Genomic DNA, 27391 nt, shown 5'->3' with positions numbered 1-27391 from the left:
ACCACCGCGTCGATTTTGATGTCTTTGCATCACGTTATATCACACACACGTACTACCCGTCATCATAAAACGGAACAAATGTAACATAATTTGCCCAAAGTACAAAATCATTGCCAGAACGACGTCTACGGTAGATGCGTTGCGATAGGGTGAAATTGAAGGTGTCATATTAGTTTCTTACGCATTTGCATCCCAGATTCAGCAAACAACAATACATGTTAATGCTTTTATTTAATTTTATTATTTTGCGAATCTTCGGGCCGCTCAATACAAGCATGCATTCATCGACGCTTTGCAATGCTTCCAAATATTTGTGCTAAAACGTTCATTTTCTATAATGTTTATTTTCTCTGGAAATAATTTCGCAGTCCTACGTAGACAATGCGGTCGTATCTTGGATATCACCCTTTTAACTTTTAATCTTGCTTGAAAAGCTCCAAACATCCATGTTCTGAAAAGTAGAAGGGTTATGATTCACTTGCACCTAGTTCAACTTTCACTTGCTGTGATTGTTCGGTCCCTGAAGAGGAGAGAGAAATTGCATCGTAATCCCTACCCCTTGGTGATTCTCCTGCCAGCAGTCTTTAGAAAACATGCGCAGCGTGTTTCTAGCCCTATCTTCCCTTCTATTTTGCCATCGCAGAAGACATAAACTTCGTGACAGTATTTTTAGATCTACATTACTTCCTCACTCGCAGCGAAAAAATATGTTTCCTTCCCTTCGAGAGAAATACCTCTTATTGACTAGAAAGACCGTGTGCGACCTCAAGATGAATTGTTCCCTCGGTCAGGCGGTGAACAACGCAACCCCCAATTTCTTCGATCAACGCCCACGGGAACAATCATTGGTCCAAAGGAATCTACATCGTAGATTCAGTGTGACCCTTCGCTCTGGTGATGTAGCCATTCCTGGAGTTGCGCGATTTTCTATTTCCTTCTACAACCCAACGCATTCTCTTGTCAATGATTTAAATAACTGCTCAGCACAACCGTCCCAATTTTCAACGCTGGCTGGAACCGCATCAAGCGGTTGACCCGGACTTTTCGCATGATTTTTGCTAATAAAACGATAGACACATGCCAATGTTCTGATTAGCATGTTTCAACCATAACTTCCAACCTTCCCCTTCGTTAGGCCAGGCGCAAGTTGAGACGCGTATAGCGCGAGTAACTTGCCGCGATATAGCGCCTGTTTTTGTGGCTAATGAAAACAGATAGAACGGCGCAAATTGGCCAGATGACGCGAGATTGTGGAGCGCTCGTGAGACACGACTCGCGTGACGCTGTGGCTGAACCACAGGTTCTCGTGCTGGTCGTACCGGTCGGGTGATTGTGTTAGTAAATAAATATATCGCGCAAAACTGTGTGAATCAGACATTGTATGCGAGTGGCACGTTATTTACACCAAACTGCGACTGAATATGCGCTCCACCACGCTACGTTTGTGGCACGTATGAGTCGTGTCGGTGGTCTCGTGTTCGTTTACGAGCGCTATACGCTTCTCAATTTGCGCCTTGCCCTAGATGGTCCGCCACGTTATCTTTGTCTCTTACCCGAGGCGATGATTTCAATGGACTGATGATTTCTTCAGCGTGAAACTGGGCGGACTAGAATCCGTCCATTACAATACTTTTCTTTACTACAAATCTGTGGTTTCCATCAATCGAATACCAAGGACCATCAGCTCGAGTCGAAATAGCGATACAAGCCCTTTACCGATTTGGCTTGAACCAGAAGATCTCAAGATTCACGTCGATTTATATGATCAATTGAGCTGAACGAACAGTTGGAGAGACGAACAGGAACATCAACTTGGAGTTCAGCCTAGACAAATCGACCATATGATGCAAGGCAAGTAGCCTACGAATATGTATCAAATTTTCGAATTCCGAATGTTGACTGTTGCATATCGTGAATATAACTCGGGCCGGAGCAACGTTTATCGGCGGAAAGAAATGTTCTCAGAGGGCCGAGTAGATGTGAACGACGAAGAGCGTACCGGGCTCTGTTTGCGTTTGACACGAATCTTTTGATCGAATGATGTCTCTAATTCTTCGTCTTCGAACTTTTTTCGGATGATCCGGACGCTTTCTAGCTTTAACACTGAATCGGCACTTTGAAATCGTCCAAACCATTTCACAAAATCTAACCGATGCTGCAGAGTCACCATAAACATCCATCGAGTGCTTACTCGATGCGCTTCAGCTGCACTTTCCTTCCAATGCACAATGGCCCAGGAGGTGGATTTAAGTGGAAATTAGCATCTAGAGCTCGACAGTTATTCTCTAGATAAAACCGTCTTCGGCAAAGTTGTTACATATGATTGAGCGCTCATTTTTGTATTGTCAAAAATAGGGTGACCAAAATTTTCGATGAAGTTCTTCTTCTTCTTCTTTGTTTTTAAGAGGCTTTAAACTTTGCAGTTCATTCGCCTCTAATTCGATGAAGTAAAAAATCTAACTTTCTTATCTTTATAGATAGAGATAAACATAGTTCGACAATGTTGTAGTTCCAGTTATTATAACCAACTTTGTAGAACAAAGTTTTTTCTATCTTTCAATATAATCAGCGCTCCATCATATATAATAACTTTGTCGAAGACAGTTTTTGTCTAGAGAATAAATATCTTGCATTTTTAATGTTTGCCCCGGAAAGAAAGACAAACAAATGAAAAGAGTGTATTTTTGAGAAAGAAATATCAATAACTTTGAGTGCAGTCAAGATATTGACAAGTTCTGCATCGCAAAACATTTGTTAGAGAAAAACCGTTTTTTTCATGGTGAGCCTAACGCAACTTAGAAATAAAGCGCTATATCGGTTATTTCAAGAGATGAAGTGTATGACTGGAGCTTAACACGGAGCGTTCTTCCAGAAAGGTATGATCTCAGCCAGTTTATGAATCCTTTGGAAGCACCAAGACGGGATAGTTTTCTCAGTAGGATGCGATGGTCAATTCGATCGAAGGCGGTTTTTATTTTATGTCGATATAGATAGTGGGTGTGCACCCAATAGTATAGGCCAATCGTTGAATCACTGTTATTACCGAATCACCGAATTTTACCAATGATTTGGGCACGAGACGGATATCCGCGAAATTCGTACCAAAAGTCACAATTTCTACCAAAACCAACAGCATACAACAGTATTTTTCATTTCCCTCTGAAATTATTGTATCTTTCATGTTTACGTAGTTCTCGAACTGCGAAAGTTCACTCACCTCTAGTATCTGAAATGACGATTACAAAAGTGCTTGTAGCTTGCATATATTTACAATGTGAGTTCCCCCGGGTATTTTGTTTTGAAATCCATCTTAAGGAAACACATATTGGTATGAACAAAAATACCCCTACTTGCATGTTTTTGCAGAGTGTATTTCCCCAGGCACCTTGATTTTGAAATCCGTGTTAGGGAAACACAGCTCGATGGGATCAAAAATACCCCCTACTTGCATGTAAATTTTCAAAGCGAATTCCCACAGATACATTGATTTTGATGTCTGTGTTGGGGAAACCGTAGATCGGACCAATCAAAACTTGGTAGCTGGGGCGTTTAGATAACGCTTGACATTTTATAGTTATTCAATTTCTCATGAGAAATAACATTTTAATAATTGTGATAGACGTGTAGAAATATGTCCTGTCGATTGATGCGGACCGCTCTCCGACATATTAAGAAATGTTCGAGTTATAAGCATTCGAAATCTTTCATTTTTTCTTGCATGTTCTGTGTTTAGGTCTCCATTTCACCTCCATATACTCCGTTTAGACGTAGTTCCACGTAAAAAAAAATCGGAAATCGAACATACGTATCCGTCAAAGATTTTAAATTCGCGATATCGTTTTCAACAGATCTTGTACGTATATTCAGTAAGTACCGTAAATTCAAATAAAAAAACTGAAAGTTTCAGGACTACCGTTGGTTTAGTGATCATTGATTTGAAGTTGCATCTGAATCAATTCTGAATGAATGGATTAATAAATATTCGGGAGGGGGAAGGCGTTGAGCGATACGTTGGAGGCACAATGTTTTGAGCCTCAAAACACGATTGTCGTTCGCTTTGTGCACAACGTCGTCGAACAACTTGTATGTAATGAAGGCAAAATATTCAGCAATAAATGCAATCACGTAAAAGTAGTGCAAAATTTATTCTCCGCTTTCCCATGTTTGCCCTATACATAATACATTGATTGTCACTAATTCTCAAATTCTTTTTTATACGATTTATGTATTATTTCCAATCGTCAAAATATCTATCACTTCCAATCAGTCTACATAAATGTTGCACTCGCTCCTTCTTCACAACACCCACTTCCTGTTTGAGATTTTGGTGAGTAAACACTTGATCGAATAAATTGCAAAAATAATGTATTTGATCGTAGTATTTTGTACCGGTAGTAGCGGCTGCTGTTTACTTCGCACCGGTCACCGATCCCCGGTAGATTCATTTTTGTCTGCGCAAACCATTGTGTTTTTCCAGCGTCGTGTTTGCGACCATGTTCCCCGGTGAATATATTTGGAGTTTCCTCACGGTTCAAAATTCACTGAATCCTCCTCGCCTTCTTCTTCTTCTTCTTGTATTAAAGAGCTTGAGCTTGAGCTTGGGTAGACTGTACAATTCGTAGTTGCTCTCCGTGATTGACCTGAACCAACCAAATTGCACAAAGAACACACAGAATGACGCTTGAGACTAGCAAATCATTCTCGTTGTGCAATTTTCGGTGATTCGAGCTTTAAATGGTCAATAACGACGCCGGCCACGTCCTTACAGTCACCAGGGGAAGGGAAGGAATGTTAGTATGATATTCGCCGCCCGAAGGCCAGAAGGGTCGCCTCTATAGCGTGGTTCCCTAGCGTTTATCATGGAAGGGATAGTTATTAGAAGGAACGGTTAAGAAAAATCAGGATTCACTGCGGTAAGTGATGTGATTCTAAAAACGTGAACTCTCAACTATTCGGCGAAATGAGTTTTGAAGAAAATATGCATTCTTATCGAACCGGTCATGCATTTTGTTATTCATCGTGCGTAAGACCAAGGATATTTTCCCTGACCTGAGAAGGTCATAAAAAACTCCTTTAAAAACTCTCGATCTATATATTTTTATTTAATCGCGGAGCCTAAAGTTATTTTTGGCAACCTGGGAAGGTCGCTATGAAACCCTTTTAGTATTCCTCTAATCGACGATATATTCTTAACCTGAGAAGGTAACCGAGGAAATTCTTTTAACTCGCTATACTGACTGTGTATTTCGATGTTCGTCAATTGTATTATCTTTTAAAATAGAAAAATATAAAATTAGAGAACTGAAGAATGGAAGAATTTATGATATTAAGAATCTATGGATTTAAGAATTTATGAACTTATTAAATTATGATTTTTTTGAATTTATTAATTTATGAATCTATGATTCAATGAATCCATGAATCCACAAATCCATGAATTCATGAATCCATGAACTCACGAATCCCTGAATCCACGAACCCACGAATCCACAAATCCACGAATCAACAAATTCACGAATTCATGAGTTTTTTTTATTTCTTTATTTTTATCTAACTTTATCATGTTTTTCATTTATATATTATTTATAATTACAACATGTATTATATTAAATGAATATGAATAATAAATATAACATGCAGTTTATAAAATAAATGGGTATGAATTGTGTTGAATTGGTTCAATCGATTATTTAAAAATAAATTGAAAATTAAGAAATTAATTAGAAAATGAATGCATTTCAATCTGCTGGATTGTGTGGATTGATTACAAAATATAACTAGGCCCAACAGCGAAATCAGTTGACAGTAGAGTTCGAAAATGTTTCGGGCTCAGTGTCGAAGAGCTGCTTGTAAATAAGTAGCGACGAAGATGGCAAAACATATAGTAAACAAAGCAGGCCGCCACTCTATCAGACGTGCAAATGCCAATTTTTTCTCCGAACTGCTGCTGCTACCAAACCAACACTGGTTGCACCAGACACCCTTTCTCCACTATTCTATTTACTCATTCTCTCGCTCACTCTCCCTTAATGGATAATATGTTTACAGCCAACACTCTGCTTTGAACTGCAGCTTCAAGGCCGGAGAATATTAGCACAAATTATGATTGTGTTATCACTATGGAACCTATTGACTTGAGCTATGTTTTTTGTACTATAAATTTAAAACAAGAATATTCAAACGCGATTCAAATCGTACATGATTAAAATGACGATGATTTTAATCATGTAATGACGAAGGAAATTTCCACACAAACTTTTCACTAGACCAAAAACTTTTTACGACATCACTTTTCCTCTTTTTTCACCAGCTTCAGCGAGTTCCGCGATTTTTACCCAATAGAAAACTCTAACAAATTGTGTACATCGATTATCAGATTGAGCCAAAACACGTTTAGACATGTATGACGACGGAGAATTAACCAAACGGGGAGCGAATAAAAACACCTCCTCACCCGACGACTGCTCGATCGAAACTCTTCTTCTTCTTCTTGTATTAAAGAGACTTTAAACTTTTTCAGTTCATGCGTCTCTAGCTCAGGGAGGGTTTGTGAAGAATAGAAAACTACTTCAAACTCTTTCCTGACCTGTCTTAAGAAAAACACTTCATTCTCGCTCGACGCTCGTCGGCAACGAGTCATTGTTTAAATTTTCTTCCCTCCACTCACCCCTATCTCGAAGAAATCTCACTTGAGCTTCCTGGAGTTGGGCTCAATTTAATTTAAAACACAAAAAAGAAAGGTCATAGGAATCCGAGACACAACCGCATTGTTGACGTAGGATTCCGTTAGGCTATCTGTTGATGTTGAATATATTTGAAGCATTACATCGTTACACTCTTTGATAATGGTTTGGTGGCTCTGAAAAGTACGTGAACAAACAATACCCAACAACCAAACAAGTTGGGTATTGTTTGTTCACTCTACCTGTGTTTACAGAATGATGATGACAGAAGGATGGTAAACAGTCGTTGGATGGTGCGTATCAGATAAAAGCTACCGAAGTGGGACGAGATATGATGAAAAACGCCCTCTGTGATCCAAGACGAGATGCCTCCTCCAATGTATGGATGAAATAAAGAAAAAAAACTCACCAATGTAATATAAGATAATTACCAAAACCGAGCACAATTATCATTTTTTCTCATCAGTAAAAACATGTTACTTTAATATAGAGAAAACATATTTGAAATGGAAAAAGAAATTTTCTTTTACATTTTTTACTTTCTGAGTTTTTATTCAACCCAATGAGAATTTTAATTGGACTAACAACAACTAATACTATATATAGAGCATACGGAAAATCACTTTTTCTAATATCTCTTCACTTTTCCAATTTATCTCGCCGTATACACTTTCCTTGGGTGAAAACGAACACAACAAAACAGACAGCTTAAACCAAATGATCCGATCTCGAGCGGGAACACACCTTGGTTTTTATTTATGAAAATTTAAATAAATCGTTTCATATATCAAGTCATTTTAACACAACTGCTACCATATACAATTTTACTCTTACACTTGTGCTAAATTCTTCACAATACACGATCGCTCATTGATATGAAATTTCACGAAGCAACCAACATTGAAGTTCCAAATTAAAATTTTATTTGCTAGAATTATTCGTATCACTCACCTACCTTGCAATATAAATATGCCCCCGACTTGCATATATTTGCAATGCCGATTTCCCCCGGGCACCTTGGTTTTGATATCGCTATTAGGGAATAGATTTCTTTAGGAACAAAAGCTCCCCCTACTTTTATGTATTTGCAATGCCGATTTTCTTAAGGCAGCTTGATTTAGATGTCTCTGTTAGGGAATACATTTCGGTAGAAACAAAAGTTTCCCTTACTTTCATGTATTTGCAATGCCGATTTCCTCCAGGCAGCTTGTTTTTTATGTCTCTGTTAGGGAATATATTTCGATGGGAGCAAAAGTTCCTCCTACTTTCATGTATTTGCAATGCCGATTTCCTCCAGGCAGTTTGGTTTTGATGTCTCTGTTAGGGACCCGCCGCATGTATCTTCAATTTCGACCAATCAGAAGTGGGTATTTCCGTTAGGATAGGGGTTGAGATTGTTCGATAGTTAGTTTCATGACATATATCATTTTCTTCAATATAAAAAATTGTTATGGAGTACCGAAATCGATTGACGCCAAAATTTCATCAATACATCATGAAATGACTGAGCAATAAGCGTTTGAAATTGGACAATTTTCTGCTCGTTTTTCGATTTTCAATTTGTAATATGTTCCCGAAAGACGTAATCCTACGTCAAAAAAAAAACAATGTTGCTCCGATGACCACCAAACGGGAAGTGCTTCTCGCCCAAAGACCGCCGCCTATAAATATATATCTCTTGTTGGCTTATGAATAGATAAGATAAAAATATGGCGTTGAAAATTTGGAAGACAAACTAAAGACGAAAAAACTCCGAGTTTGAATTCTCCAGCAACTGAGCGATGAGCACTTGAAGCTAGATGATTTTCGCGATGCTTTTTTTCGTTTTTCATTTTGTACGTTCTAGAGGTACGAAAAAGACGTGATCACGCATTAGAAAAATAGTTTGTTCCAATATACAGTAAAACCCCGATTATCAGCTGAATAGTCTGGAAATAGGTCACCATGGATGACGAAAATCGTAAATAACGCACAAAAAAAGATGAAAACTAGGTTTCATCAATACAAAAATTATCTTACTATCCATCTATATGATCATATACACCAGTGGTCAGATAATCTGGAGGTCATGGCGAAAACAAAAGAGCAAAATTCAAAGCAAAATTGCTCCGGCGTAACGTTCTCGTTTTCGAAACTTTGAACATACACCCCAGTATAGAAAATGAAAGACGTAATCCTACGTCAAAAAATCTGTTGAAGCTCTCACGAAAGTAACTGTGTATTTTGTTTCTACTGGTCATCAAAAGCGGTAACTGTAGCATTTTAAGAACTCTGTATTTCGCCTTTCTAGCATTATATCCGCCCTTTATTAGCATACCAAGCATAACATACAATTAATCAATTTTTTGCATGCCGATATAGTCTCGATTCAGGACTATTGCCTAGTGCTTACTGGTTAGGTTACTTGGGATGTGCTTCTAGCCCAGCCCAGACTAGCCCAGTATTTTGGTAACGGTAACGGTATTGAATTAAAGAGACTTTAAACTCAGAGAGTTCATTCGTCTCTATTTTTGGTAAGACATCATGTTATCATATAAACCGAATAAAATTGCGTTTCGTGGACAGTCAGAATTGCGAAAAACCGTTCCAAACCTTAAGTTTATTTTGGAATTAATTCGTGAATTTCAAGAATAATGTCATGTACCTTCCGTTGATAGGATTTTATGATTCAGGTGCAAAATGTAATTGTGCCAATTTTCAAAAATAAGAATAACAAAGATTCATTCAGAACCACAAAGTCTAGGTTATGCATTGTAGAATATTTAAACCATAACACAAATTCTTGTACTTACTTTTGGGGCTCATTGGGGTCCCTTTTCTTTTTCTTCTTCGCTACCTTGGGTTTCTTCGCTAACGAAGCAGCAGACGTTTTGGAAGTGTTTGAATCGCCGTCGTACACTGGTTCGGGCGATGGTCGTTTCAGTGTGTTTGCCTTGGAGAAGGATGACAGAGGAAGAAACAGACATTGACATTTCAAAAGTGACTCAACACCGGATTTGGAAATTATTGGGAAAACAGACAACAATATTCACAGATACTACTTACGGGAATAGCATCGTCACTATCTTCGCTAGTTGTGCCCGGTTCGTTATTGTTTGTGTGATGAGCACCTGCCTGGGGTGGGGACCGGCCCATAAACCCTCCGGGGCCAGCAACGGGTGCACCGGAGACAAGCTGCGGCGACATCTGCGGTGGCATCTGGGGCGATTGCTGGGGTGGCTGCATCACGTGTAGGGTTGCGTTCGGATTATTTGGACTAGGGCTGTTCAGTTGGTGATATGTGGGCTGATTCGGGGATGGCATCTGATACGAGCTGTTGGTCGGTTGTGGTCACAGAAAGAGTACAAATAAAATTGTCATTGGTTTGAAAATCACTACTACAACTCATGATTTGTTTAACTCTATTAGTATTACTTTTGAATGAATTGTTTGAAATCAGGACGACGCTGTTTCATATCCCGCTAGGGACGAATCGAGGACACCGAATTACCCTCATAGCCTATTCCAATTGGTAATAAATCTTTTTCTGCATACCTGTGGTGGTTCAGAACTGTTTCCTGGTGCCATTGATTGTATTGTTGTTGCTGTTGTTGTGGCTGTTGCTGGTCATTCAGCATTCCCATGTGGGGAGGCGGTTGGCCGTTATTGTGCATTTGGTACTGATGCTGTTCCATTTGATGTGGATGCTGCTGTTGTTGTTGTTGTTGTTGCTGCTGCTGCTGTTGCTGTGGATGAAGATGTGAGTTCATTGTGGGTATGTCGAATTCTTCATCACCAAACGATGGCGTGTGAAACGTCTGTAACGGGGAAGGAAAAATAATTTATTTTTATTGGGCACAATACGCTGTGTTATTCGTCGAATGCAATTGCAGTTTCGGTACGGTACTAGGGATTGCATTACCGTGCCAAAATTTCAATAACCGGTTACTCGGTAATGAAAATTTCATTACCGGTAAAACCGGTAAATCACCGGTAAACAAAATACTTTGAAATGAATCCATTCCATGGCTTTTATTGTTACTAATTAGATAACAAACAAACAAAACATTTAGCAAGTTTTTGCTACTCAGTTTTTTGGCTAAAATAATACTTGAGGACACTAAGGATGTTAATTGTGTCGTCTCCTAATCTAGATCGAATCTTATTAACGAAATTTCCAGAAGCGGAGAAGGCACGTTCAGAGTCCACTGATGTTGGGCGTACAGTACGAAGAGCATCAAATACAATCGTCATGTATTTGCCTCTGATGTTCTCTGCGTCGTAGTAGGAAAACTCTTGTCTGAGGGTCTTCATCAATACGTTTGTAGACGTTGTGTTGGAGCTGGACGTTAAAACCTTTGACTGTTGCAATCGTCGTTCCAGTTTTTCCTTGATGCTCAAATTTTCTGCAGGTTCTGCATCGTCCAGTGGCTTTTCCTCCTGCTGTTTACCAGCTACTGAATCAATACCATCTTGGTCAAATTTCATCAGGTCACGCACAATCTCAAATGCCTGCTTGATCATTGTAGTCCGTGACGTTTGATAGAGAACGCCAAAGTCACCATTAGCTGTGTCACCACCACGAGCAGAATGATTATTCATATATGCGAACAAATCTGCATATACGAAACGTCTTTCTGTAATCCTTTCAATCAGGGCTTCAAGCAGCTGCTTCGAAATTTCTGATGGTTGATCCGATACCTGTTCTAGCATAAATTGCAATCCGACGTCAGCTTCGTAAAGAGTGCAATTCTTCCGGCATAGCAGTTCAACGGCGACCAGAACTGGTTCGAGGGCATCAACCAATTCCTTTATCGCTGTCAGTTCTTGATCGCTGAAGCTTATATTGTGCTTCGTTTTCAGATCGAGTATCGATTTTTGAACTGAAGTTCGGAGGTAGTAGAATCGGCGCAACATTGCCAGAAGACTGTTCCATCTAGTTTTGCAATCAAGGAGCAAACAAATATCCTTCCCGTGGTCCGCGGTGACATGCTTCTGGAGAACTTCGTCGTTTTTAACCGGAGATTTTCTGAAGAGCTTCACCGTTTTTCGTACTTTTTGGATTGTTAGACAGTATTCGGGCTTAATGATACATTCATCGGTTTCCTCACTGTTGATCGCGAAAAAATCGGTGATATCATCATTATCGTCGTCATTTTCTGTGTCCGACCCGTTATAATCGGCAAAATCTGCATTGAACGGAAAATTTATTTATGTTTTATCATTTAATTTATTTTTTACAATTATTACCTGAATACGAAGTTGAATTGGATTTTTGATACAACACGTCTGTGACCGCTAGATGAACGCCATGCGCGAGACAAACTTGATGCGCAGCTGGTATGAGGCTTCCAACTTTTTTCATGACGGACGCCCCATCAGTCGTGACACCCATTATGTCCTTTGTTGTCGATATTCCATATTGGGATGTTTTCTCAGAAAGTAAGGTAACACACCGTTCCGCGTTCATTGAGCCTTCAACACGTTGCAGACCGAGGTTCCAAGTTTTATCGGCCGAATGAGCATTCACGTTCATGTAACGCCGATTTCTAATCGAAGTCCATTCGTCGAAGGTTAGGCTTAATTTTCCCCCGTCCTTTTTGATATTTTCAAACTCTTTCCGATACTCGATGACGACTGTTTCGAAAAATGTCTTGACTCGTTGGCGAATTCCATTGCTGGTTCGAGGAATGTCCGAAAACCCACGAGCTACCAGCCCTTGCCTGATGTCTTCCGAATTGCAAATAGTGCTGAACGGTATTCCATCTTTAGCTGCCAATCTAGCTAGAACAGCATCCAAAGGGCTTGACTTGAAGAAATATCGGATGATACTCCTCTTCTTGGCTTCGGGTCCGGATGTTGATGGAACTTCTTTAGACGGTTCCGGAATGGCAGATGCAGGTCGTTTGTCCAGTAGTATTCCATGTTTCAATCGGAGATGAGCTTTACATCCACTTGTGCTTGAGCCTTCACACTTGATGATTTTATCACACTTGACACATTTTGCAATCCCTCTGTTCTGTTTACCTCGTAAAAAGTACTTCCATACTGAGGTTTCCGACAATCCTGCCTTCACTTTTCCTTCAAAATCCATTTTATCTAACAAAACTTGTTTCGTTCTAACCAAAATCTCGTGCGTGTTAAAAAAAAACAAATGAATGAATTCACAACAATCGATGTTTTTTCGGTATGAAAGCGGTGAGACAGGCACAATGTTGATTCATCATCTCTTTCATTCGTATGCTGCTGGTGATATGTCACGTCAAGCACTCATTCATGTATACAGCGAATGGAAACGATGGAAACGAGAAAGACAGAGAAAGACTTTTGTGCCTCTAGCCATGTTTACATGTAAGTGTCGATATCTTCTCCCGTATGGGTATCGACACTGACGCAGCCGTTGTGTTTTCCCGATCTTATTTAGATTCTCGAGTAAAATTTTAAAGCGGCATAAAGGCAAATATTATTTATGGTGAAAAAATAAAAATTACCGAAATAACCGGTTGTTGATTGTAAAATTACCGGTAATTCGGTAATGAAAAATGGTCCGGTATTACCGGTAAAACCGGTAACGGTAAAACCGGTTAACAATCCCTATACGGTACAATGTATTTTGCATTGATTCATCATCTCGCTCCTCTGTCGGTGAGTTATCAAAAATTTGACCCGAGAAATTGTTGCTCGCAACGCAACATTGCCAAAACGTTATCATAAAATTTTGCAAATTAGGTTATTATTCAACAAACGTTCCTACTCTTGTCAAATCCCTGGATTTGAGCCAGATGCTAATAAACATGAATTTCATTAAACTGGTCATAAATTATTGAGCAATTTATGATTAATTCAATGTAATTATGTCTATGGAGAAATTCGAGTATAACCGCGAACGCTGATTAATTTTTGAAAATTTCTTAGTTCATAACAGACAGTGCACTGGATGTTCATCAATTGAATGACATTTATTTGGGGTTCCATTGGTGTGAAAAATAGCTATGCGTGACGAAAGTGAATTATGAAGCATTTCTATTAATTCGTTTTGTTGATTATAGTTAAATACCATCCGCCAAGAAGACGACGAATGGTTTTCTGCGCCCTCCTCTTTAGTGCAAGGAGTTGCGAAATTATTTATTCATCCAATTTACACTTTGTTGATACCTTTTATCATGATGATTCGGTTCTTCCGCTATGAGAATGATATCGTACCGTCAAATCGATTTTGAAGAGCGCGTGCGCTCTAACACATATATTTTCGGCATCAATTTCGTCCGCAGAGATCGACAGCAGTTTATTGGATAGTGGTCTTGTATAACAAGCATAGGAGGAAGCATTCACAAAACCACAATCCACGGTTCGGTGTGTTTTTAAATGTATCATAACAGATTATACGATTTTACAACGACCGAGCGACCTACTTACCTAAAAAAAAAGCGGAGAAAAGATACATTTTCGTTTTGGATATACTTTACATTCTTCTCTTTTTCCCCCTTTCCTCTACTATTAATTTAATTTTCCCCCATTATTGTCATTAATATGAACAGTTCATTACGCTGAATGTCAGTGTGCAAATAACACAAGTAATACACTTTTCTTCCGATATTTTGCCCTGTCGAGCCGAGTAATTTCGCCGTTGTCGTTTCATCGTCCCGTGAACACTGAGGGGGGCCTTCAACGGTATGATTTTACTGGGTTCATGTTTCACTACTGACGCTTTGAGTGTCCCCTCGTGTGAGTACTGTTGCCTATTTGCGAATAAATTCTTCTATCAAATTCGCCATACACACAGCGCAAGAATATTTAATTAAATAAATAAAACGTGACATGAAATTGATAAGCAGTTAGATTTTATGTGCCACCACCATCCTTGACTCTGTGAGTCGGCGGAAATAAATGGTGAACAGAGAGGAGGAGACGAGACCTGGAAGCTGGAAGTACTCCAACACGTTATGTATGACTGAAATATAATTTCGTGTTCGGGCAATTGTTTTCTCTCACTCTCTCTCTACAAACCACATGCTATTGATGCTGACTAATAATTTGGTATGGAACTTCAAATATAAATTTAGCTCTAAAAAGCTTTCAATTCAAGCTAATTGAATAACTCCAAGGAGAGCTTGAAATTGAAAACAATAAAATCCTTCAGATATTCAAATACCACGAATGCCATTTTTATCAGTTTTTATGAATTTATTGTCAGTAATTGATATTTGTCATCAAAGCAAAGGTTAAACCAATGAGGCTTCTCAATGGGCAGGAAACGAGATTGGGGCAGTAGGATGACTGCGACAGTATTGCCACGTTGAGTTCGGTCTAAGCATCGTCGGCGACGAACGAGAGATTTGTTTGGTCAAATTTTGAGTATCTTTCTATATTCAAAGGAGCGATCATCGCTTGTTCTGCTTGTTTTGCGTCATCATATATCTTCGTTTTCCCTCGAGTTGTGTACGCGACCAAATAACACACTCGCTCATGTCTGGCATTTCAATCAATGCATTGACTTGATGCCATTGCAAAACAAGCGTTATCATAAAGTTTTGCGCAGCACATTATTTGGAGAAACACCAAGCATCGTCAGTTCACCATGAAAATAAATGTTGTTCGGGAATTTTGTGTGCGATCTGAGCTGGCGTCACATTTGCTGAAGTTGGGCTGCCGCAGACGAGTTTTTACCGGAATCGTAACATGGATCATTTAATACATATTGTTATTAAAGACGTATAGGCCAGCATCCACGGTAAGAAGCCGCCAATGTCGCCATTCTCGATTTAATAGCATCGTGTAAAGTTATACTCACTGTGTGCTCCCGAATTGAACTACGGCGAAAGATCTTTCGAACGAACGCCGACTTCCAGAAATAACGGCTTGTGCTGAAGATCAGCTTTTGAAACGGCGAACGGCCACTCGAATAACTGAATGGACCGTGGACCGCTAAGAAACACGAACAGCTTCCCATTCGTCTTTACCAGATCATTGATTTGCTCGAGTCCTTCGGATAGTAAAGACTCGACTACAGCAGGCCCCTGTTCGATTGAAGTAATGAGTGGAAAAAAATCTTGTATGTCCTCGTCGAAAAACCACGCTCGAATAAGCAAATTTCCACGTTTTCTCCCATCTTCTGTATTTTCTTATAGAAATGGCTTCTTGGGTAACATTCAATTGTCTCGCGAGTGGTTGCGTTCCAGTTCAGTACTTTCTCGGAGGTCTGGATACTCTTTCCCTCGTTCTTTCCGCTCTTTTCAATGTTTCCGAAAGAGAGTGATCTTTATCCTACGAGGTGTCTCTAAATGGGCTATAAATGTCAGGTAACAATTGATTCGAGTTTAGTCAGCTCTGTTCTTCGCTGACGAGGAGGATGTTGTCCGATGTTTGAATATTTATGATTTAAGTTGACTACCCCGATGAACACGAAGTACAAACAACGATTTTCATTTAAATGAATAACATGGAAGGTTATCTGTTTAGTCCGATACAAGTTTAGTATCCGATTCCCAGCCCAAATGGATTATAACATCAGTTAAAAAATATACAAATAGTATAAATAGAATATAATGTATATATAGAATATAATGATGAATATCGCCATCCTAGTTGCGATCGGCCTCATTGTAAGCGCAGAATCTTCAGCGACTGAATAAAACATTTTGGAGCTGTTTCCAAGTATATTTTGTAAAAAAAACTCCCGAAGAATATTCGTTCCCAGGTACACCTTTTGTTATTTGTTGAATATAAAGATGGTGGGGTGATGTCTTTTCGACTTACATGATATTGTTTTCCGCAAACCAATGAAGAATATGTTTGGAGTGACGAGCCGTTGCCAAATCTGGCCAGAATAGCGATGGCAGGTCATGCTTTCTATACAATGATAGGCATGATTTAGTGTAAAGCTTAGGCCCCGGCAGCGTTCTGAAGTCCCCCTTGACATATGTCTCTTCATCCATCAAAAGTGGTTGCAGTGGTTGGGAGTATCCAGAATATGCTCATTAAGCTTTGAGCTCTCATTGAAGCACAATATTGTGGTTCCGGAGTTTGTTTATGTATTTTCTTTTCAAATCATGTCTGTTTTTATTCCGTTGGATTTTTTTTATGCATGATACCAATTTACTAATCATGTGACAAATAGAGGGAGGTCGATATCAACGAACATAATTCACGATTTTCTGGTCCAATCCGGGATCTCTAGAATACCCACTTCTTGGCAGACCCTCAAGAGAACACTCATTTCCAAGCTGTTCGATTATTCGTTTCACACGCTCCGTACAAATTTTGGACCATTGCGCTACTTGATTGTATGTTACACCTTTATCGATGCACTAATTGTGCAAAAAAATTTAAGTTTCCATTTAGATTCGTCGCAACTTGAAAACAAATTTGCAAACGTTAACAAGTGACCTGCTGTTATGTTTTTGACAAGTAAACAAAACATGCTGTGAATATACGTCTAGAAATATGCACCCGTTAGTGAGTAGTAATGTATCAAATATTAGCGAATATTTTTCGAGGCTCTCCTTATGTTCCATCGTGCAAAATCTGCTCATAAAGAGCTTCATAGAATGAGTTGAGTAATTCCAGTGTTGACGAACAATGGATAGAAAAGTACGCAAAACGCATTCGAACGAAGAGGGTCGATAACAGCATTTCACTATATTAGCGATACAATAATCAACATGAAGTTTCGGTAATATACGACGAATAATCAAAAACACAAACGGATGCGAATCAATCGATCAACACACAATGAATTTAATCCAAATTCCATGTCAATTGAAAGTCGATGCCAATCAAAATTGTCGAATAGAGGCGCGAATCACGCATGAATAAAAAAAAGCCCTTTCAATTGAATCTGATGTATCATTGAAAATCTACATCGCGTAGATAGTGACAACGCTAATTGAATGAGTTCATTAGCAAGCACAATAAGTCATCACTTTAGCGCTTCTTGTGTGTTGTTGTTGCTGCTGCTGCACAACACTCTCTCACGTGCGCAAATATACATCATTCAGGCTAACAAAAAAGCAGTATTAGTAAACGCTTGGCACTGCACTGTGTGATGTTCAGTGGGAGGGAAAAATACACCGTTCATTTGGCAAATTCAATTTCAATGCGCGTTTATTATTGTACAGGAGAGCAAAAATGCTCCAGTTGAAATGAACCAGGGGGGAGGTGTGTACGGAGCGCCTGAAGATCAGCTAAGCCGAGTTTTCTTTTGCGAAATAATCCAACTGTCAATCAGCATTTTCTTTCCAACTGTTTCTTAATCACAAAAATCCAATCCAATTTAGGTCAGCCTGCTCCAAGCAAGAGCAAGAGCAAATGCATGAGTATAACACAATCCATGAGCGATTGAACTGAGATACCATGGTGGTGGTGGTGCTGAAATTGGAGGACGACGTGTAATACGTCTGGCAGGCTTTGTACTGTCAATTGATGAATCATGTGTAATGGGGGGTTTTAGTTGTAGGTAGATTTTTAAAAATGTAAAATAATTCCTGAATTTCACACAATCGCACTTCATTATATCAACGATCGATGAGAAGTCACCTTGTTCAGAGTACACGCAAAATAAATATTTAGCACGTTTTTTTACATCCTCATACATTACTTCAAATGAGCTCTGAAGTATTATTGAAAATGCTAAAGTGCTATTGTACAGCTACAGTACAGCATGAACAATAATCGATTAGCATCACCTAAAAACTTCTCAACACGATCGTCGCCCCTTCATCCAGATATGGGTGACACTTCCCTCATTCAAATTGAATAGGATTTTGAAAATAAGTTTGATAGAATATGTTGTTAATTCATCTTCAAATTATGAAAAATATTGCTAGATCATGTACAAGTTGTCTACAAACCAAGTTTGATCTTCATTTAATAATTTGTTCGCAAGTTGGGCTCCGCAAGAAACTCAGAAACGTCGCGTTGGGCGACGAAAATGTTCAGGAAAATGAATCTGAATAATCATACTTGTCGTCATCCTACTTTAAATTCTCGTAGAATTTGATAGCGCTAGAGTAATTTCTCAAATTTTCGAATCATTTGGTTTTCCATCAATATTCCTCAGTAGTTTACCCAGAGTTTCTTTTATTTCATTTATTTTCATTGGCAGAAATGGCCCTTTTATTTCATTGTCTCTCAGTTGGATTCTTGACGCTCGAGTCAGATCCTTGTCATACTTTTTTATTCATTATTTTGTATGTAAGGCCATTCATTTTATTTATTTAAATCTGACAGTATTTCTGAGTTTTATTAAATTTTTGAGAGTCCATCTGCTCCTACATTTCTTGTTCCTTTTACATATTGTACTTCAAAATTAAATTCTTTTAAATCCAATGTCATTCTAGCTAACTTTGAAGGTGGAGTTTTCATAGAAAACAAATACACTAGCGGTATGTCAATAAATTTCCGTCCGTATAGATATGGTCGAAAATTCGTATTTCCCCAGTGAATAGCAATTAATTCTTGCTCAATAGTAGATTTATTTCATTCTCCACTTGTATAATTTGTTCTACTTGCGAACGCAATGAGTAATTCAATATCATCAGTTCACGGTGGGTAAACAATGAAGCCGTCCATGAATGGTGTAACTATTTGTTTGGCATCAGAAATCAAATTTTCGTTTCACTTCATATGGACGTTAGAATAAGATTGTGTGCGCTGGTAACGAGATTCGTGCCAGGGGGAGTAGTAGTGTGAATTGAAGTCAGGTTGAATGATGAGGCAGATTTGTATTTATTAGTCACGTCAATTAGAATAACCATTTGCTTGAACAGCTCGAATAATTCATTCAAGGCATGTTGACGGCGAATGCCGAAATAGTCCTAGTCGAAGCGAAGCTACTGAGAGGAGAGTCGATTTTAATTTTTCATTTCGAAGATTTCAGGCCCTGGTAATTAGTATAAAATCTCTGGAGGAAATTGAGAATTTGTGGGAGTAAAAGATTGTTTTTCAAAGAGCTGAATACTTCTTCACATTCAGTCGTCCAATTGAATTCAACATACCTTCGTAACAATTTATTCAAAGGTTGTGCTATTTGAGCAAAAACGACGAGATTGGTGAGATTGGGTCAAAAATGGAGAAAGGTTTTATTTTGACAAATATTGCGAATATTTTTGAAGCTGTAAGCCGTTTAATAGGAGACATATTTTCACAACTTCCAATGCATAATACTTAATTGTAGTACAAATAGTTATTATTTAATAATTCATCAAAATTTACTGTGTAAATAGCCATCACATAACACCTCAGGAAAAATCTCATGCCCAGTATTATACAGAACTACTAAAATTGTAAATGTTGGATAAAATTATTCTTCAAAGTCTTGCCCGATTAGTTATTATTGATTTTGAACATCTTTTTTTTCCATTCGAATTTCAATATTTTCGAAATAATCTCTTATTTACACTGATTGGGGGTGAGAATGGGTCAAGCAAATTGACAAAATTGAATTCCATGCCAAACCGATATAGAGATTGTCAGATTTCATGAAAATTGGTAGTTTTATTCCTCATCGTAAAATATCACAATTGTATTTTCAATTTTTTTCATCAGGGTGGCCATTTCCATTTTATGGTGGTCCGAAAAATCAACTTTTCCCCCCCTTTTTTTTCAAAAAATGACCTTTTTCAAAAATTCATAACTTTTGAACTACTGAACTAGTTTTGCTTGAAAAACATAACACTTGAAAACAAACCAGATTTTGTTTTCGTAATTATTGATTGTAATTGTTTTTCATAGCTTACATGCTTTCGGAACTAAGGTTACGATATTTTTTTATATTTTTGACGTAGGACTACGTCTTACATTAAGGGTGCCAAATCAGAAAACAGGTCACGTTTTTATGAAATAAAGTTTACGTTAATAACTATTTTTGCTGTTAACGGATTTTAACGATTTGCATACCAATCGAATCGGAAATTTTCTAAGATTTGTTCTATATGCTATACATTACAATCGCATAGTCTGTATATGGATTAAATTGATGAAAATTTGAAGCATTCCCATTTCCCCATACATTTGTTCTGTCCATTTGTGTGTTTTCTCGAACAGAGCTGTTGATAACGAGTAACTTATGCAGCCGCTAGAATAGAAAAAAAAGAAGGGGGTGCCGAAACGAGAATATTTGCGAAGTAAACTCCACCCTTGCATAGTACATAAGCTATCGCTAGCGTATAAGTATTGCATCTCCGCTGAGGAAAATTCTCAGAAACTTTTAGTTACCATTCGTATTTGCTCTTGTGCGCATCGGCTCTGTTCTGATGCAACAAGCTCCTAGCTTTGTTGACGGTTTTGACCGAGAGTCGAGAAACGATTTTTCCTAAACGGTAATTCTCGCGATGTTTCATTTTTATCGCTGCAACTGTGTGCATCTGTTAGACGCGTGTTTGATGCTTGTTAAATGACGATGCACGGGAGATGCCTCTCGTTAAATACTCAGTGCAATGCGTGCATTGATATACAGAAACAAATTGCGACATATGACCAATTAGTGTATTGTTCTCGCAAAAAACAGACTTTAAATAACCAGTCAGCTTCATTCAATTATTTTTATAATAATCAGTTACATAAATGAACAGCCCATTTTATCATGCGTTATCAATATAAACAATACTTCTTCAGTCTAAATGGTATCCAGCCGAAGATTTACGATTTAGATGGATTTGTTTTATAAAAAAATTGTGCTGCAAATTCAACTGTTTAATTTATTTTACATTCACAGTCACAATAAATTAATGCTAAGAAATTCATAATTTTTTGCTATTATTACCTCATTTTTTTTTTCTTACTTTGTTACTTAGTCCCGTCTCATGGAACACATATGTATGTGTAAAAAATATAAGAACTATATAAGAGACACTTTGCAGATGAATGCGCGTTTAAATGCAGTTGTTTACATTCTCCGTTTTACTCTCAGAAAACACTTTCCCTGCATACTTATAAGATATAATTTCATTTTATAATGGAGTATAATATTCTTGTGCTTTTGTTGTGTGGAATTCCAACCAATTCTATTGTTAAACAAAAATTGTTATAAACCTATATTTTAGTGGATTTATTACACATGTATTAGTGTACCACTGGTGGTACCCGTGGCAAGGTTCTATTTTTGTTCTTTTTGACGTAGGATTATGTCTAACCGGAATATATTGGAGGCAAAATGTAAACCTAAATACAAAACATGCAGAAAAAAAAATGAAAGATCTCGAATGCTTACAACTCGAACATTTATTAATAGATCGGAAAGATGTTTCCATCATTTGATAGGAAATATTTCTACGCATCCATCACAATTAATAAAATGTTATTGTTCCTGAGATAAGCAATTAAATAACTGTAAAACGCCAAGCGCTATCTTAACGCCCCAACTGCCTCGTTTTATTGGGCCGATTTACGGTTTCCCCAACACAGCCATCAAAACCAAGGTGCTTGGGGAAATCGGCATTGTTGACAAATGCAAGTTGGGGAAACTTTTGTTCCCACCGAAATGTGTTTCCTAACACAGTCATCATAACCAAGGTGACTTACTTTACATGGCATTTTTCGAATTCTTTACATACGCAGCAAATATGTTGGATTCAATTTAATTCGAAAATAGTTTCATTCAATCAATAATTTAATCGATACAAACACATGATTACTAAGCCAACGGTAGTCCCACGTTAACATTGCGGGTATATCAGATATAACCCAATATTAAGAAGTTGGATGTTCTGTTTTTCACAGAATTCACTATTGATAATATTTATTGCTCGATATTTTTTGTTTCGCAATTCAACAGAATAGAGCTAGAAAAAATGTATGTCATCCTGATATAAAGTTAATTAATAGGGCCCTATTGAACGCAATAAGTTTTCTAGATTCAATAACAGTCTATGCCATATATATATGATCTGTGTAATTATGTCTGTGAGAATAGTAACAATGTAAAACACAGAATGCAATAAATGATGTTAATAAAAAACCTAAACCTTGAACAAGAAAAAAATGTGTATGTGCGCGAATGATCAACCACCACACAGTTTAAGTTGATTCGGTAAATACTTGCTAATCAAGTAATCGTTCGAAATGTCTGTCAAACTCTCGATTTCAGCTTTACGTTCAATCTGCTGCATTAACTTTATTTCACCCTCAAGTGGACATCCCGGTCGACCAATGTAGGGACGCTTCAATAACCCCTCTATGCGTATCAGATCTCGTTCAGTTAAAGGCAGTGGTTTGAGGTTGAGCGGGGTGATTTGAGAGGGTCGTAGACCCAGCCATTGAATCGAAGGAACTGCCAGATGCATGGATTGATGTGCAAGAGCCTTGTGGGGAAAAGGATGAAGTTAGTAACGGTGATGAAACAACGTGTGTTGTTTGCTATACCAGTGAACCATATCTATATACACAGAAGATCTCTATCCCGAATGGATCGGCATCTACCAGGGCGTACATGGGTATCCTAGAAATCTTCCAAATTTTCTTCAGCAAAAGCCTGGTTCCAACATCGGGGTAGCCTTTGCCCTGTAGCAAGGGATTCGGGAGGTTAGAGAGATCAACTATTGACAATGTAAGGTATACCGTTATCATTAGAATCTTCACGGAGAACCGAGTGAGTATTCCATCATCCAAAAGCCGCCGGAAAACCGTATCTTTTTCGACTATCAGCACAAGATCAGCGTCAGTGGAAATTTCGGTCAAATTGTTCACATCAGCCGGTATTTGAGTTCCTAAGGTGTTGAAGCAGTCGATGGTGTCTTCATTCTTGTAACGAAGTTTCAAAGGGCCTGCCATCAGTCCTCGAGATGAGGAAAACACATTCAGCTCCCAAAGATCTGCTTGCAGTAGGAAACACACATCTCGCAATCCTTCGTCGACAGTTCTTTGATTCTGGGTCGATTGCGGGTCACGATAGTAAAGCTCACGTTTCGTACAAGATGCTCGAGTTGATAGAAGTTTGAAGGTTTCCGACAGAAGAAATATCAACAGTAGGAAGCGTTTCCTACCATTTTTGTGAAGTACAGTGTCCGGTACGGGCGTTGCTTCCAATAGACTAACATTTTGCGAAAGCAACTGTATGTCACAACAATTAGTAGCTTGCGAATCGTCGATTTTTCGGATCAATGAGAACTCAGAGTGTATAGGTCGAATACGATCAAATGTTCGAGGAAATGGTATATCCAATTCATATGATGATGATAGCTTAGTGGGGAGTGAATCATTTCGCGTCTCACTATTGACAGCAATTGAACTGCTATTGATGTCTGTCCAAAGATGATTGCTACTAATTGGCTTAGTATGACTTTTATACGTTTTAACTAATGAGGGAGAACAATTTGGTGCTGATATATTCTCTGGATCTACATCTTTAAATTCATCAGAACTTCCAAGATTATCCATCAATCCATCCATCCGACCGTCACAATAGTGAGTATTTAACTGAGTCTCAGGATTGTGATATGTTTGTTCCACAAATTCTTTATATATCTCGCTGAATTGCGATGATGCTTCTACGACTGCATTATCTTCACGCGTGATTTTCTTACACAATGTCAAGACGGTTTCACAGTGCTCAAAACTGCTATCCAATAGCTGCTCTTTAGCGTCACTTAAAACATCTTCCTCCTTCAGAGGTGCTAATAACTTCTTGACACGGCTGACTTCACCATCGTCAAAGTTCGAAGGAGTTGAAACGAAATCAGATTCTTCCGAGCTACCTACACTCCCTTCGCTCTCGGAGGAGTCTAGAAAAAAACTTCCATTTGTTCCGTCGCTACTTATGGTGCTATTCGAACTACTACACAATCTAGAATCGATTTCATCCGAGGACGATTGAAAGAATTCTTCCTTCGCACAAGCGTAAGCTGTGAAATGATCATAATCGTCTTCATCTATTGTCGAATCCGACGAACTGCTTGGATCGAATTCGAACGAAGAATTGTCCGAGCAGGCTGAGGAGAATGACAAATCGAATGATACATCTTCTTCTTGACTTGATGTCTGGATAGTGGAGAGGAGATGATCATCAGATGATGGATTTATGGCTCGTTAATGTGAAGAGGACAATGATGGAAATACTTACATGATCGTTCATGTTGTAATGCTGTCCGTGTGTTCCGTTATAATGGGGAACTGATAGGGATACATCGAGATTGGACTCGTTACGCTGCAATGGAAGATATATGGATGCTCTGTTACATTAAAGTGAAGCTTGGAAAACAATTCATCAATGGTTTTCTATTATATTTTCAGAATTGAAATTTTTTATCGAAATTTGTATCATTCGCGGGTGGCATCTTTTATCATTTCAAGAATACACTGTAACTGAATCATACTGCTTAACAAAGCTTATAATGAACATGTGGTGATTCCGGTGTTGCAGACAAGGAACACGAAAACACAGGAATACGATGAAGCGTAATCGAAGGAATGAACAATAAGACAACTAGCAGATAATTTGCGTGTTAGTCAGCAGGGTGTTTACAACCGCCTACGAGAGATGTGTTAAAATAAGCTTTATTTTTGTTTTTCAAAAATAAAAATCGGCTCACTTTTGTAGAAGTTATTAAAATTTGTTGCGTGAGCGTGTAATCCGAAAGACCCTGTATAATTGTTATCTCACGTATTTTCTCACTCACCAGTCAGAATACACATAAGGCGTGTTATTTGCCGTAGAAAACTCAATTTTGGACTGATAAAGAAAAATGACACATTGATTACTACGTTGATGAAAAAAAGTAAGAAGGAAAAATGAAGAAAAAACTAATAAAGAAGAGAGAAATAAAAAAAGAAAGGAGAAATAAGAGAAAAAAAAGAAGAAAAAAGAACGAAAAAAATCAAAAAAGAAAAACAGAAAAGAGAACAAAAAAAAATGAGGAGAGAAAAAATAAGAAAAAATAAAATGGGGATCAACACTAGGGTAGAGCCTACCTGTTGGTAGGCACTAGGGTAGGAGCCTACCTGTTGGTCTCAAATGTTCCTATCTCACGCCTCCACGAAGATCATATGACGACATTTTTAGATCGGGCGTGAACTGGAAACACACACCTGGTCTTGGCTCCGAGAACGGGTGTCGAAAGTGGCTAAGTGAGGGGGTGCGAGCGAGTCAGAGCGCTATATCTCTCCCGGGGAAGGCCTCCCGGGTCATGGAGGCCTTGCCAACCCGCTGTCTCCCGGGCAAAGGAGATACACCCAGAAAATGGAGCTACGTTCACGAAGAATACTCAGAATGCGATCGCCCGAGGAGGGTCCCCGAACTGGAGCTGGTCCTGGAACGGGCGTAAGAGCGAGCGGCCAGCGGCTGGAGGGCGATGTGCAAGAGCGGGCCACCAGCCGGGTTCAACCCGAAGAGCTACCGCCACACGGAAACAGCAGCCATCGACATCACCAACGAAACGCTGCGCCTACGAGGCGTGTTGCGACTGTCAGACGACAGTCGTCCACACTTGTGGGTACTACTAGGCGACGGATCATGTGGACACATGAAATGAATGAATTCGTGATCCGCGCCTATTACATCTGCACTGCTTTGGAGACGGACATGAGCGGTCGCCCTCGAATACTCGCAATGTTCGAGGAAGCGTATCCAGAGTTCGTCGGGAGGCTTGACCAAAACGCGATGAACGCGAGGCGTAGAGCGATTGTACGCAACAATATGCTCTCCCAAACGCAAGTCGACGAGATCAAGCAGCAGGTGCAGAGAGAACTAAGCTCCAGAACAAGCAGAGCAAGCGATGTGTCGAGACGAAGTTCAGTACGGCTGAGCAATTCATTCGCGAGTGGGGCACGCGAATCAGCACCAGTGGAGGCCACAGTACAACAACCCCCTGAGCCGGAAGATCCACAGCCAGATCAACAACTACTACGCGATCTGGTCTTCCATTACGACGAGGCGATCTCACAGTTCCGCGACACGGACCCTTTGTCGCGCCCCAGGATTCCGAAGTTGCAGCATTCCCGCAGGCTGACAAGTGCAGTAAAGCTCATGAACGAGCACGTTCTTCCGCTGCACTTGGTTGATGCTGAGAACATGGAGGAGCTGCAACTGAAAGTTTACTGTGCTGCTGTGGCGACCGCCAAAAGTTTAGGATACCGTATTAGGCCAAGAGGCGGACTGCTCCAACATCTCCGTGAAAGGCGTGAGCCTCCATGGCGAAGGAGATTGGAGCAACGGATCCTAAACAAGCGCGCCGCAATTGGAAGACTGATGGCGTACAAAAGAGGCAGCAGATCGGCGAAATTATGTCGCCAAGTTGCTGTGATCGTGCGGCCTACTGAACTTCGCCAGCTGGGAGCTCACCAGCTGACGGAAAAACTCGACACACTGGTACAGCAATTGAGCGTCCTAACTAAACGGCTGAAACGTTACTCTGACTCTGCAAAGCGCCAGGAACAAAATCGGATGTTCAGAGATAACGAAAAAGCGTTCTACGACCACATTAGCGACGAGAAGCCCGACTACCGCGAAGGTTTGCCAGATATTAGCGATGTGACGAACTTCTGGGCTGGTATTTGGGAGACCCCAGTAGAACATCGCGACGGGCAAATGTGGTTAAGACGGGAGGAGGAGAGTTGTGGTGAAAGTGGAGAGATGCCAGCTATCATCGTCGGAGAGAACGATGTCCGCGAAGCCTCGCGGTACCTGAGGAACTGGGCAGCACCGGGCCCCGATGGTGTCCAGAACTTTTGGCACAAGAAGCTGACCGTCGCACATCCAAAGATAGCTGAGTGCTTCAACAAGGTGCTACGTGACCCAC

At 39.3% G+C, this 27391-nt stretch overlaps 1 protein-coding gene across 4 annotated transcripts in view; it reads right to left on the bottom strand.

Annotated features, from left to right (window-relative positions):
* The window catches only part of LOC129761976 (TOX high mobility group box family member 4-like), a 255471-nt gene that overhangs the window by 83363 nt on the left and 144717 nt on the right, over positions 1-27391 (bottom strand). For 3 of the 4 annotated variants that reach the window (XM_055759862.1, XM_055759860.1, XM_055759861.1), the window contains exons 3-6: positions 24718-24801; positions 10218-10480; positions 9729-9996; positions 9476-9615 (exon numbers count right to left, since the gene is read on the bottom strand). In XM_055759862.1, coding sequence (XP_055615837.1) covers positions 9476-9615; positions 9729-9996; positions 10218-10480; positions 24718-24801 — 755 coding nt within the window. The remainder of the gene's footprint in view (positions 1-9475; positions 9616-9728; positions 9997-10217; positions 10481-24717; positions 24802-27391) is intronic. The other variant, XM_055759863.1, reaches the window with a different exon arrangement.

This window comes from Toxorhynchites rutilus, chromosome 1 (assembly GCF_029784135.1).
Source record: "Toxorhynchites rutilus septentrionalis strain SRP chromosome 1, ASM2978413v1, whole genome shotgun sequence".
Classification (NCBI taxonomy): Eukaryota; Metazoa; Arthropoda; class Insecta; order Diptera; family Culicidae; genus Toxorhynchites; species Toxorhynchites rutilus.
This window is presented reverse-complemented; position numbering and strand designations above follow the sequence as displayed.